Below are 13,512 nucleotides of genomic sequence, written 5' to 3' on the forward strand. Positions count from 1 at the left end.
CGAGCCATCACCTGCTCACTCAGCTCCTGAAACTGATCCCACTTTGCCCTTCCAAACACCCACCTGCCTACTCCATCCACTAGCACCTCCTCCTCCCTCCAGCCTACTGTACATACAATGGGGTAATGATCACTCCCTACTGTCGACTCCTCCCATACCTCCCACTCACATATTCCTGCCATCGCACTACATACCAGAGTGAGGTCCAAGGCAGACTCTTTCCCTATGGCTACATCAAACCTGGTCCCTCGGCCATCATTCAGGCACACCAGATCTTTCTTTTCTATCAAATGTTCCATCACTTGGCCATTTCCATCCACCCCCCCCCCCCCCCCAAAGCGTATTGTGGGTGTTAAAATCCCCACACCACATTACCTTACTTCTTTCCTGGCCCTCCACCCTCTCCAGCACTTCCATTTCCAATATCTGACACATATTATAATAATTCACTACCACTAGCACCTTCCTCTCATCCACACCTCCACCACCACATACTCCTGTTCAATACCTTTGCCTATCATCTTGTAGGGAATTCCTTGCTTTATGAAGGTGGCACACCCCCCCCCCCCCCCCCCCCCCCCCCTTCCCCCTATATCTCGGTCCCTACGAACCACCACATATCCCTGTATGATAAACTCCACATTCGGTTTGAGCCATGTTTCCTGCACACAAATCACATCAGGCTTAGCTATCATATCAACAATGAACTGCTTGAATTCCTGCCCATTAGCCAACAGGCTTCGAGCATTCCATTGTAGTACTACCACCATAACTAAGATCCAGTAATACATGACTCCACCATCGGCTGCTTGAGGTCATCTCAAACCTCTTCCCATGTCAACCCTGCCAGGCTCTGTCGTAGCCGGCCGCGACCGGGAGACCCATGGGGCGGCGCACAATTGGTCCAGCGTCGTCCAGGGTAGGGGAGGGAATGGCCGGCAGGGATGTAGCTCAGTTGGTAGAGCATGGCGTTTGCAACACCAGGGTTGTGGGTTCGATTCCCACGGGGGGCCAGTATGAAAAATAAAAAAATTATGTATGCACTCACTAACTGCAAGTCGCTCTGGATAAGAGCGTCTGCTAAATGACTTAAATGTAATGTAAATGTAATACTCAAATGTCTCTCAGCAGCTTTCACTATTAGTTTAATCCTCTCCGTTTTAGACTCTACTTTATCAGTGCTATTGATAGCTCCTGCTATGAACGTCACCAGCTTTCTCTTTTCTATTATGGGGATCTATTTTCTCATAATTTGATCTGTATGTGATGAATAGCTTAGAAGGAATGCATTGGTGATTAAACATAAAAGGTTTGTACTGTACTAAATTGTTTCACATAACAAGCTGTGATTCATGTGAGGAACGTTAGGGGGTAGGATGAGATAAGAATTTGTGTCTCAAAATACTAGACTACACTGCCTCTTTGTGATCTGTGAACCGTCCAAGGACGTGTACTGCAAAAGTGCTGACTTTCTGGATAAGTTGCAAAACAACTAGATGCCTGGCAACAGTGTGCAACAGTGGAGCGCCAAGGGGCTGGGACCAGCCTGTGCGCCAATGGATTGGCTGAGTAAGTCTAAGCCACGCTCAGACTCTACTCTGATTGGCCAGCAGGGAGCGGGAACTATCTCTGTCAGAGTATTTTAAGAAGAACTCTGTCTGCCCTGCGTGGTATTTCAGTGAGCCCGTATACGAACCATCATACTTATCATACATACATTTTGCATATAATACATTTAGCTTGGATTGAATATCTCTTGATTTTCTCTTATTCCAATACCAGATTTGAATTACGCAATTTCTAACAATACGCAATTTCTAACACTATGTATACCATATCGCTGCCCACCTGCCCCGTAATCCCAGGTCGAGATGCTTCTACCTATCTCTCCCTTGAACCTGTATCTCCCTGGACCTGGACCACCCTCGCTGCCTCTGCATATGACACCCTTCTCTCCTGGACCACCCTCACTGCCTCAGCATATGACACCCTTCTCTCCGCTCTCACTTGTTGCACCTCCACTGCCTTCTTCATAGCCTCACACCAACTATATGCCACACTATGAGCACCCCCACAGTTGCAGCACTTTGGTTGTACAAAGTGGTCCTCTGTAGCTCAGCTGGTAGAGCACGGCGCTTGTAACGCCAAGGTAGTGGGTTCGATCCCCGGGACCACCCATACACAAAAAAATGTATGCACGCATGACTGTAAGTCGCTTTGGATAAAAGCGTCTGCTAAATGGCATATTATTATTATTATCACCATCTCCACACTTCCCATACTCATGCTCTCCTCCACACCTGGCACACCTCTTTTTCTCTTTACAGACTGTTGCCACATGCCCAAACCTCTGGCATTTATAACATCTTAAAGGCTTCGGTACATAAGCCCTCACATAATAACTCATATATCCTATTGTTACCTTATTTGGCAGTACCCGGTCCTTAAAATGTAACAGAATAGACGTACTATCTACCCTATCTCAGCCCCTTGTTGCTTGCAATCTGTGTACATTCACTAGAACGCCTCATCTCAAATTTTCCCATACCTCTTTAGTGCTAACACTCACAGGCCCAATGTTGCCAACTTAGCGACTTTGTCGCTATATTTAGCGAGTATTCAGACCCCTCTAGCGACATGTTTTCAAAAAAGCAACTAGCGACAAATCAACTTTTTCTGGTGTTATTGGAGACTTTTGGAGACTCTGACGTGAAAGCACGTATCGTTCTTTCTCTTCTCAACGAGCAGCGGGTGCTTTGTTACCCCTGTCCCAAAGCACTCACAGGCGGCCCAGTCCTCGCGCAACAGTCCCTCCCAGCTGCAGTCAGAACAGGAGATGTTCACCCCTCCGAGTCCAGACTGCAAATGAATCGCGCATGCAGGAAGCCGCCGCTGGCTGATCCCACCCTGGCTTACATTCAGGGCGGGATGTAAATGTAAAACATTATGGGGGATTTATTATTCTCCTAATTGATGGGATGACTAACTTAGAAAGAATGCATTCTAGACTGGGCTGATGTAGGTTGTGTCACCTGGCAAGCTGTGATTGATGTGAAGAGCTGTTTTAGGGGTTAAGATAAGATAATAATTTGTGTCTCCAAATACTAGACTATACTGGTTCTTTGTGATCTGTGAACCTTCCTTGGACGTAGGAATGGTGTCTAGGGGAGCTGGCTCTTCTCACCATGACAGGTTGTTATGATAAACTTATGCCTGGCAACAGGGGTGTGTCAACGGATAGGCTGAGTAAGTCTAAACCACGCTCAAGCGTCTACTCTGATTGGCCAGCAGAGAGGTGGGAAACTCTCTCTCTGTAAGAGTATTTGAGGAAGAATCTAAAACAATGGATTTTAGTTCTCTGAAGTGCCCTGCGAGGTACAGTGGGGGAAAAAAGTATTTAGTCAGCCACCAATTGTGCAAGTTCTCCCACTTAAAAAGATGAGAGAGGCCTGTAATTTTCATCATAGGTACACGTCAACTATGACAGACAAATTGAGAAAAGAAAATCCAGAAAATCACATTGTAGGATTTTTAATGAATTTATTTGCAAATTATGGTGGAAAATAAGTATTTGGTCACCTACAAACAAGCAAGATTTCTGGCTCTCACAGACCTGTAACTTCTTCTTTAAGAGGCTCCTCTGTCCTCCACTCGTTACCTGTATTAATGGCACCTGTTTGAACTTGTTATCAGTATAAAAGACACCTGTCCACAACCTCAAACAGTCACACTCCAAACTCCACTATGGCCAAGACCAAAGAGCTGTCAAAGGACACCAGAAACAAAATTGTAGACCTGCACCAGGCTGGGAAGACTGAATCTGCAATAGGTAAGCAGCTTGGTTTGAAGAAATCAACTGTGGGAGCAATTATTAGGAAATGGAAGACATACAATACCACTGATAATCTCCCTCGATCTGGGGCTCCACGCAAGATCTCACCCCGTGGGGTCAAAATGATCACAAGAACGGTGAGCAAAAATCCCAGAACCACACGGGGGGACCTAGTGAATGACCTGCAGAGAGCTGGGACCAAAGTAACAAAGCCTACCATCAGTAACACACTACGCCGCCAGGGACTCAAATCCTGCAGTGCTAGACGTGTCCCCCTGCTTAAGCCAGTACATGTCCAGGCCCGTCTGAAGTTTGCTAGAGTGCATCCAGAAGAGGATTGGGAGAATGTCATATGGTCAGATGAAACCAAAATATAACTTTTTGGTAAAAACTCAACTCGTCGTGTTTGGAGGACAAAGAATGCTGAGTTGCATCCAAAGAACACCATACCTACTGTGAAGCATGGGAGTGAAAACATCATACTTTGGGGCTGTTTTTCTGCAAAGGGACCAGGACGACTGATCCGTGTAAAGGAAAGAATGAATGGGGCCATGTATCGTGAGATTTTGAGTGAAAACCTCCTTCCATCAGCAAGGGCATTGAAGATGAAACGTGGCTGGGTCTTTCAGCATGACAATGATCCCAAACACACCGCCCGGGCAACGAAGGAGTGGCTTCGTAAGAAGCATTTCAAGGTCCTGGAGTCTCCAGATCTCAACCCCATAGAAAATCTTTGGAGGGAGTTGAAAGTCCGTGTTGCCCAGCGACAGCCCCAAAACATCACTGCTCTAGAGGAGATCTGCATGGAGGAATGGGCCAAAATACCAGCAACAGTGTGTGAAAACCTTGTGAAGACTTACAGAAAACGTTTGACCTGTGTCATTGCCAACAAAGGGTATATAACAAAGTATTGAGAAACTTTTGTTATTGACCAAATACTTATTTTCCACCATAATTAGCAAATAAATTCATTAAAAATCCTACAATGTGATTTTCTGGATTTTTTTTCCCCTCATTTTGTCTGTCATAGTTGACGTGTACCTATGATGAAAATTACAGGCCTCTCTCATCTTTTTAAGTGGGAGAACTTGCACAATTGGAGGCTGACTAAATACTTTTTTTCCCCACTGTATTTCAAGGAGCCCGTATATACGAAACATCATATTTACCATTGAAGGTTTTATATTAATTAAAATACTAGTATATCTTAGAAGTCGTGTTGACCTCTTTTGTTCCTAATACCAGATTTGAATTGGCGCAACTTTGACAAAAAAATGTTAAAACAAGAATTGACAGAAGAAAGTTCATTTGTAGTTCTAAACATATTTAGGGTGTTTTTTACCCACTTTTTGTCTCTCCCACGACATTATTCCTCTCTCCTACAGCGTCCATCACAATTACATGCACATGGCCAATTATGCAAATTAGGTGATGACGTCATTTAGCGACTTCTAGCGACTTTTAGAACAGCCAATTTCCTTACTGAGGAGTTGGCAACACTGCACAGGCCATCCTGTTATCACCCCTTTACTCCACTGCTTGATCAGTCCAGCTGCTCGACTCCACCTTACACTTCCCTATTTGCTTCACTCCGATAGCTTTTTCCCTCTGCGCCATGTCCTTACAGCACTCCAACAATCTCCCATCTCTTAACACTTTAGCATTAACAACTTCCCCAATCAACTCTTTTATCACAGCCGTCAACCTTATCGGACTCATCGCCCCAACTCCTCCTTCCTCCCTAAACTTCATAATCACTTTATGCTCCTCCTCACCTCCATGTTCCTCTCATGTCTTATCTTGCCCTTCCTCTGTACTTTATACCTCCGAACTTCCGCTAGCGTTGGAAGCTAGGTTGCTCTCCTCAAACTTCATTTTCTGCCTCCTCTCTACCTCCGTAGACCTCTCGCTCCCCTTCATTCACCTACTCCCTTTCTCTCCCACTTTCTTTTTCTCTTTCTTACTCCCTCCTTTATTTGTACCACTATGTTACATACTTGCTTCACTTTCCTCTCCATCACTATCTCCTACCATCTCTGACCCATTCACAGCACGGCCGTGCAGAACCTCCGCCACACTGAGTAAAGTTTGTTTATTTTTCAACGATTTCAAAAATCCCTGTCTGTTCGTCAACAAGCAGCTCCGCTCTAGGATAAGTCACGTCGTGATTCCCACCCACATGTTCTTCCGGGTCGAGGCATGGGTTTTTAGTGGTTTCCACTAGTTACCGTAGCCACAAAGTCAATGTGGTTATATCGTAAAAATTCATTCAAACAAACATTTGCTTTTTGGTCTTAATTTAAGGTTAGGGTTAGGCATTACGTTATCAGTGTGGTTAAGGTTACGTTTAAGATCATATTTTAAGAAGATAAATTGTAGAAATAGGCGGGGTTTATTACTTTGTGGCTGTGGTAACTAGTGACAACTGTTTTTAGTATTTCAAACTAAAAGCGATGTTGTTTTCAGTTATACATTAGCTATATGGGAAAGAGTGATGTTGGTGGCAAATGTACTGGTAGATTGTGATTATTGTGTTAAAGAAAAATATTGCGTACATTATAAAAACCGCAGAAATCATTACAAACAAATGCATCAAAAAGTAAATTAGTCATCACCGAGTCTCCCGTCAAAGGAACTTTTAATTTTGACATAAGTGAAATGCACTTGCACATCCAAAGAAACAAGAGATTGCTTTGCAGGTGTGTAGGGAATGTTAATATATGGTTAGGGACAGATCGAAATTTACTGGGGGGATGGGATGGTCCAACTCAAGGTGTCATCAAAAAATAATGCACCCTCCTCCCCAACATTACAAATATTTTCACATGAGCCTCCCCTTGTACTGTAAATTAAATGGAACACCCTCCCCCCTCATGGAATTAATTACTCAGATGGTAATGTGCCATCGCAACCTTTGCACTCTCTCTCCTCTTCCATCCTATCATCTCTTCCCTCTGCTAAATCCTTCTCCCTCCGATCTCCTGATTCTGCCTCCTCAACCCTCCTCCTCCCTTTCTGCATCCTTTGACTCTCTATGTCCCCTATCCTCCCGGCCGGCTCGGTCCTCCCCTCCTGCTCCGTGGCTTGACGACTCATTGCGAGCTCACAGAACAGGGCTCCGGGCAGCCGAGCGGAAATGGAGGAAAACTAGACTCCCTGCGGACCTGTCATCTTTTCACTCCCTCCTCTCTACATTTTCTTCATCTGTTTCTGCTGCTAAAGCCACTTTCTACCACTCTAAATTTCAAGCCTCTGCCTCTAACCCTAGGAATCTCTTTGCCACCTTCTCCTCCCTGTTGTATCCTCCTCCTCCTCCTCCCTCTCTGTGGATGACTTCGTCAACCATTTTGAAAAGAAGGTTGACGACATCCAATCCTCATTTACTAAGTCAAATGACACCGCTGGTCCTGCTTACACTGTCCTACCATATGCTTTGACTTCTTTCTCCCCTTTCTCTCCAGATGAAATCTTGCGACTTGTGACGGCCGGCCGCCCAACAACCTGCCCGCTTGACCCTATCCCCTCCGCTCTTCTCCAGACCATTTCCGGAGACCTTCTCCCTTACCTCACCTCGTTCATCAACTCATCCTTGACCGCTGGCTATGTCCCTTCCGTCTTCAAGAGAGCGAGAGTTGCACCCCTCCTCAAAAAACCTACACTCGATCCCTCCGATGTCAACAACTACAGACCAGTATCCCTTCTTTCTCTCCAAAACTCTTGAGCATGCCGTCTCTAGCCAACTCTCCTGTTATCTCTCTCAGAATGACCAGTCAGGTTTCAAGACTGGTCATTGAACTGAGACTGTTCTTCTCTGTGTCACGGAGGCTCTCCGCACTGCTAAAGCTAACTCTCTCTCCTCTGCTCTTATCCTTCTAGACCTATCTGCTGCCTTTGATACTGTGAACCATCAGGTCCTCCTCTCCACCCTCTCCGAGTTGGGCATCTCCGGCACTGCTCACTCTTGGATTGCGTCCTACCTGACAGGTCGCTCCTACCAGGTGGCGTGGCGAGAATCTGTCTCCGCACCACGTGCTCTCACCACTGGTGTCCCCCAGGGCTCAGTTCTAGGCCCTCTCCTATTCTCTCTATACACCAAGTCACTTGGCTCTGTCATATCCGCACATGGTCTATCCTATCATTGCTACACAGATGACACACAATTAACTTTCTCCTTTCCCCCTTCTGATAACCAGGTGGCGAATCGCATCTCTGCATGTCTGGCAGACATATCAGTGTGGATGTCGGATCACCACCTCAAGCTGAACCTCGGCAAGACGGAGCTGCTCTTCCTCCCGGGGAAGGACTGCCCGCTCCATGATCTCGCCATCACGGTTGACAACTCCATTGTGTCTTCTTCCCAGAGTGCAAAGAACCTTGGCGTGACCCTGGACAACACCCTGTCGTTCTCAGCTAACATCAAAGCGGTGACCCGATCCTGCAGGTTCATGCTCTACAACATTTGCAGAGTGCGACCCTACCTTACACAGAAAGCGTCACAGGTCCTAATCCAGGCACTTGTCATTTCCCGTCTGGATTACTGCAACTCGCTGTTGGCTGGGCTCCCTGCCTGTGCCATTCAACCCTTACAACTTATCCAGAATGCTGCAGCCCGTCTGGTGTTCAACCTTCCCAAGTTCTCTCATGTCACCCCACTCCTCCGCACACTCCACTGGCTTCCAGTTGAAGCTTGCATCTACTACAAAACCATGGTGCTTGCCTACTGAGCTATGTGGGGAACGGCACCTCCTTACCTTCAGGCTCTGATCAGACCCTACACCCAAATGAGGGCACTACGTTCATCCACCTCTGGCCTGCTAGCCCCCCTACCTCTACGGAAGCACAGTTCCCGCTCAGCCCAGTCAAAGCTATTCGCTGCTCTGGCACCACAATGGTGGAACAAGCTCCCCCACGACGCCAGGACAGCGGAGTCACTGACCACCTTCCGGAGACACTTGAAACCCTACCTCTTTAAGGAATACCTGGAATAGTATAACAGTAATCCTTTTACTGGATAAGAGCGTCTGCTAAATGACTTAAAATGTAAAATGTATATATATACACACCTGTTCTGAAAGGCCCCAGAGTCTGCAACACCACAAAGCAAGGGGCACCACCAAGCAAGCCGCACCATGAAGACCAAGGAGCTCTCCAAACAGGTCAGAGACAAAGTTGTGGAGAAGTACAGATCAGGGTTGGGTTATAAAAAAATATCTGAAACTTTGAACATCCCACGGAGCACAATTAAATCCATTATTATAAAATGGAAAGAATATGGCACCACAACAAACCTGCCAAGAGAGGGCCACCCACCAAAACTCACGGACCAGGCAAAGAGGTCATTAATCAGAGAGGCAACAAAGAGACCAAAGATAACCCTGAAGGAGCTGCAAAGCTCCACAGCGGAGATTGAAGTATCTGTCCATAGGACCACTTTAAGCCGTACACTCCACAGAGCTGGGCTTTACGGAAGAGTGGCCAGAAAAAAGCCATTGCTTAAAGAAAAAAATAAGCTAAGCATCAGATGACCTGGCCTCCACAATCCCCCGACCTCAACCCAATTGAGATGGTTTGGGATGAGTCGGACCGCAGAGTGAAGGAAAAGCAGCCAACAAGTGCTCAGCATATGTGGGAACTCCTTCAAGACTATTGGAAAAGCATTCCAGGTGAAGCTGGTTGAGAGAATTCCAAGAGTGTGCAAAAGCCGTCATCAAGGCCGGGATTTCCTTGTCCCATCGCGCTCTAGCGACTCCTTGTGGCGGGCCGGGCGCCTGCAAGCTGACTTTGGCCGCAGTTGTACAGTGTTTCCTCCGACACATTGGTGCGGCTGGCTTCCGGGTAAAGCGAGCAGTTTGTCAAGAAGCAGTGCGACTTGGCAGGGTCATATTTCGGAGGACGTATGGCTCTCGACCTTCACCTCTCCCAAGTCCGTACGGGAGTTGCAGCAATGGGACAAGACTGTAACTACCAATTGGATATCACGAAATTGGGGGGAAAAAGGGGTAAAAGTAGGCCTGAAACATACCTCCTCACCTCAAGTTGAACTGTCTAAGTCAGTTGGAGTGCCGGGGCGCACTGCCCTCATATTATAGGCCTAAAGTGTAATAATAGCCACATTATACCAAACCTTCACAAACGTTTCTTAAGTTTATTAGGGTAATATCAAAACTAAGTCAAGCCACTGTTTATAGGGAAAATACGAGCAGAAGAGAAAATGTTAACCAGGGAAAAAAAACACACTACTCTCCCCTTTGCCCAATAAAAAAAAATACACAACCCTCCCCAAAGCAAAAATATATAAATAATTGACAACCCTCCGCTATTTTGGACCACCCCTCCCCCAGTAAATTTTAATCTGTCCTTTAAAGAAAAAATAAGCTTATGCGATTTGATAAAAAATGCAAAAGAACAAAAACGTTTTTTCTTCAAATAAATTATAATACTAAGACTAAGTCATCTTCCTGCTCAACAAATGCCCAGATATCGATTTACAGCATCATCAACCCTAAAACTAACATACTTACTTTTCAATGCCCACTCTCTAATAAAAGTTGATAATTACATGTCAACCATGTAGGTTCCCCTAGCTAGAAATGTTGTGATACAATCCTCACAGTGCTGCAAATGGTTATCTATTGACACACTTGTGTTCCTTGAAATTTCTTACATAGGCAAAGCTTTTTCCACAATTGTCACATGAGTATGGCTTTTCTCCTTTGTGGACCTGCATGTGAGCTTTGACATTATTAGCTTGGCTAAACATTTTCCCACATACTTCACAGCTAAAGGGCCTCTCTCCCGTATGAACGCGCATATGCCTTTTAAGGTTACCGCTGATACGAAAGGTCATCCCACAAGTTTCACATGTGTAAGGTTTCTCGCCAGTGTGAATTCGTTCATGTAGTCTAAGACTGTTTGGCAAACTGAAGCTCTTCCCACACACGCCGCACATGTGAGACTTCTCTCCAGTGTGAACCTTCTGATGTATGACACAAGCAGCTCGCTGGGTGAAGGTTTTCCCACATGTAGAGCAAACAAATGGCTTCTCACCTGTGTGAAGAAGCTGGTGTATTTTAAGTGTCCCAATGGAGCTGTAGCGCTTCCCACATATCTCACAACTTTGTGGTTTCCTGTGTTTGTCCTTCTTTTCGTCATCCATGTGTGTCTGCTGGTGGTTTCTCAGAGCGTAATTGTATACAAACGTTCTTCCACAAATGTCACACATAAAGGGCTTCAATCCTTCGTGTACCTGCATGTGTCCTTTGAGGGTGCTGGATTGGTTGAACTGCTTTCCGCACACCTTACAGCTGAACGGTTTAGTCCCTGTGTGAATCAGACTGTGTCTTTTAAGGTTGACCTCGTGACCAAAACTGCTCCCGCATATCTCACATTTAAATGCCTTCAGCCCTGTGTGCACTACCTGGTGAGATTTCAATGCCCGCTCAGTCATGAAACCCTTTTGACACTGAGCACATCTAAATGGCTTGTCCTGGGAGTGTGTTCTCTTATGTGTCGTGAGGTAACTGGATTGTGCAAAACTCTTTCCACACATAGTGCAGCTATATGGTTTTTCACCCGTGTGAATTCTCTGGTGCACAATAAGACTGTTTCTTGTTGTGAAACCCTGTCCACAAGTCAGACAGTTGAATGGTTTTGCCTCCGAATGAACAAACTTGTGTGAATTTAATGCTCTCTCCTCACGGAATGTCTTTCCGCAAACGGTGCAACCGAAAGTCCTCCCTTCTGAGTGACCCAAGACATGCTTGTTGAGAGAAGTTAAGTATATAAACTTCTTTCCACACTGGCCACAACAGAAAGGCTTCTCTCCCGTGTGAACTCGCTTGTGCTGTTTCAGCAAGCTGCTCAGATGAAAACGCCTCCCACACTGGTCACAGTTTAAGGATTTCTTCCTTTTGGGAAAGATCTGCTTTGTTCTGAGGCTGCTGTGCTCTGTAGTTTCTGTTACATCAGCAAATGAAACTTCTTTATTTGTTCCATTGCCGTCTGTTTTGACCAGTGTGCCATCAGTGAGAGCATCATTGATGTGTTCAACGTCACTTTCAGTGTTTCTTGATGTGGGCTCTGTTTTTACTTCCTCTCTGTCTCCTGCAGGGGGGTCACTGTCTGCGGCTGAACTCTCTCTGCATGCATTGTCAACATCTGCAGGACCTCAGGACAAATAGAGTGCAAACATAAAGAAAGCCACATGAACCTCTGGTTAATCGCAATACACGTATCTAAATACAGTTGAGACGTCTACTGAGCAGAATCACTGCAATCAAAGTTTTACCCTCTCCACTGGTTGATGTTGCATTGATTCCTGAGATATCACACTCCTTGATTGAACAGTCGATTGAGCCATCCTCCTGCCGACAGACACAAACACAGTAAAAACAGACTTCCTATTACAATGATTTCTCATTTGGCATGATTTGATGAAATACAATCTACCCACCTCACAGTCTTCCTCTGATGATGCGGAGGTCTCCCCATCTGTCATTGCACTGGTAGGAGACATGACATAACCTAAAAGAGAAATGGAAATAAGTGGAACTATTTCAACCCTGTTTCTCTTTCATATGAAATCAGATTAATGTTTACGCAGTACAGTTAATCTAATGCTCTGCATGGTATTCTTGCTATTTAGATTTTAATGTTGTATTTGGGATTTTTACAATCTGTGAGATTTCCTGTGGATTGCAGCCACTCTCCCAACTAACCGAACTGATTACTGTTGGTCAACTCAGAATGACTCTTTCTCGGATCTCACCTTTTTCCAATGGTGTCACCATAAATTCCAGCTTATTCTTCAGGGTCTCATTTTCATTTTGTAGAATTGTAGTACACTCTCTGAATAACCTACATAACTTTCTAACGGCTTCCTTCATCAACAGGTGCATGATGGAGACAAGCTGTGCCTGATGGAAATGGAAAGAAAAACATGGCTAGGTAATATTAGGCTACCTAATATCACAACCACATCATGACATATTAAATGGCATATTATGACCCCATCTCCCAGTTTGATCCTAAAAAACTAAACCCCATCTCCCACCGTTCGATCCTAATAAACAACACCCCATATCCCACAGTTTGATCTTTAGTGTGTTATCTGAGGGATGACATCAACTAGGGTCATCTAGTAAAGCAGTGGTTCCAAAATCTGTTTGGGCTGTTGGCCATCATACCAGTGAGACTAGAGTCCTCCTGACCCCTGAAGTTAGGACTGGGTCAGTACATTTTACTAACTGAGCATCGGACCGTCAAGATGTTAGGCTAATGAACAGCTAGCTATCTTGGAAGTAATAGGCTACATTAGGTACTGTTACGCAAACCTCGTTTCAAAATGGGTCCAACCCAGTTACCTGGCTAGGTAGAAAGACACCCACCCCTGTGTTGGCATTTTGATCACCATCATCTCCAGTGCAAGATATTTCACTACATGATGCCATGATTGACCCTTCATGCTCAACTCTGCACATTTCCGCTATGGCCGCTTCAACAACAATAGCCAAAATTGACGTTGTTTGTGATTGAAATGACTCGTAATCCATTGAAATTGTGTCCTCAATCTAATACTAAAATTAACAATTTTGTTCGACTTCTTTAGTTCCAGTATGATAGCTAGCTGAATCAAAAGTTGTTTGATGGCACTCTTGCACATCTCACCAGACAAAAATGGC

General features: G+C 45.2%; 1 protein-coding gene across 1 annotated transcript; it reads right to left on the reverse strand.

Moving 5' to 3' along the window:
* Positions 1-9,965: 9,965 nt before the first annotated feature.
* Positions 9,966-13,465, reverse strand: LOC311105890 (uncharacterized protein). Its single transcript, XM_084148115.1, has 5 exons — positions 13,219-13,465; positions 12,600-12,747; positions 12,285-12,355; positions 12,120-12,195; positions 9,966-11,989 (listed from the first exon to the last, which is right to left on the reverse strand). The coding sequence occupies exons 1-5, from the start codon at positions 13,381-13,383 to the stop codon at positions 10,458-10,460; spliced, it is 1,992 nt and encodes a 663-aa protein (XP_084004241.1). The 5' UTR covers positions 13,384-13,465; the 3' UTR covers positions 9,966-10,457.
* Between the last annotated feature and the right edge of the window lie 47 nt (positions 13,466-13,512).

This window comes from Coregonus lavaretus (assembly GCF_964263955.1).
Source record: "Coregonus lavaretus genome assembly, chromosome: 30".
In the NCBI taxonomy this organism is placed as follows: domain Eukaryota; kingdom Metazoa; phylum Chordata; class Actinopteri; order Salmoniformes; family Salmonidae; genus Coregonus; species Coregonus lavaretus.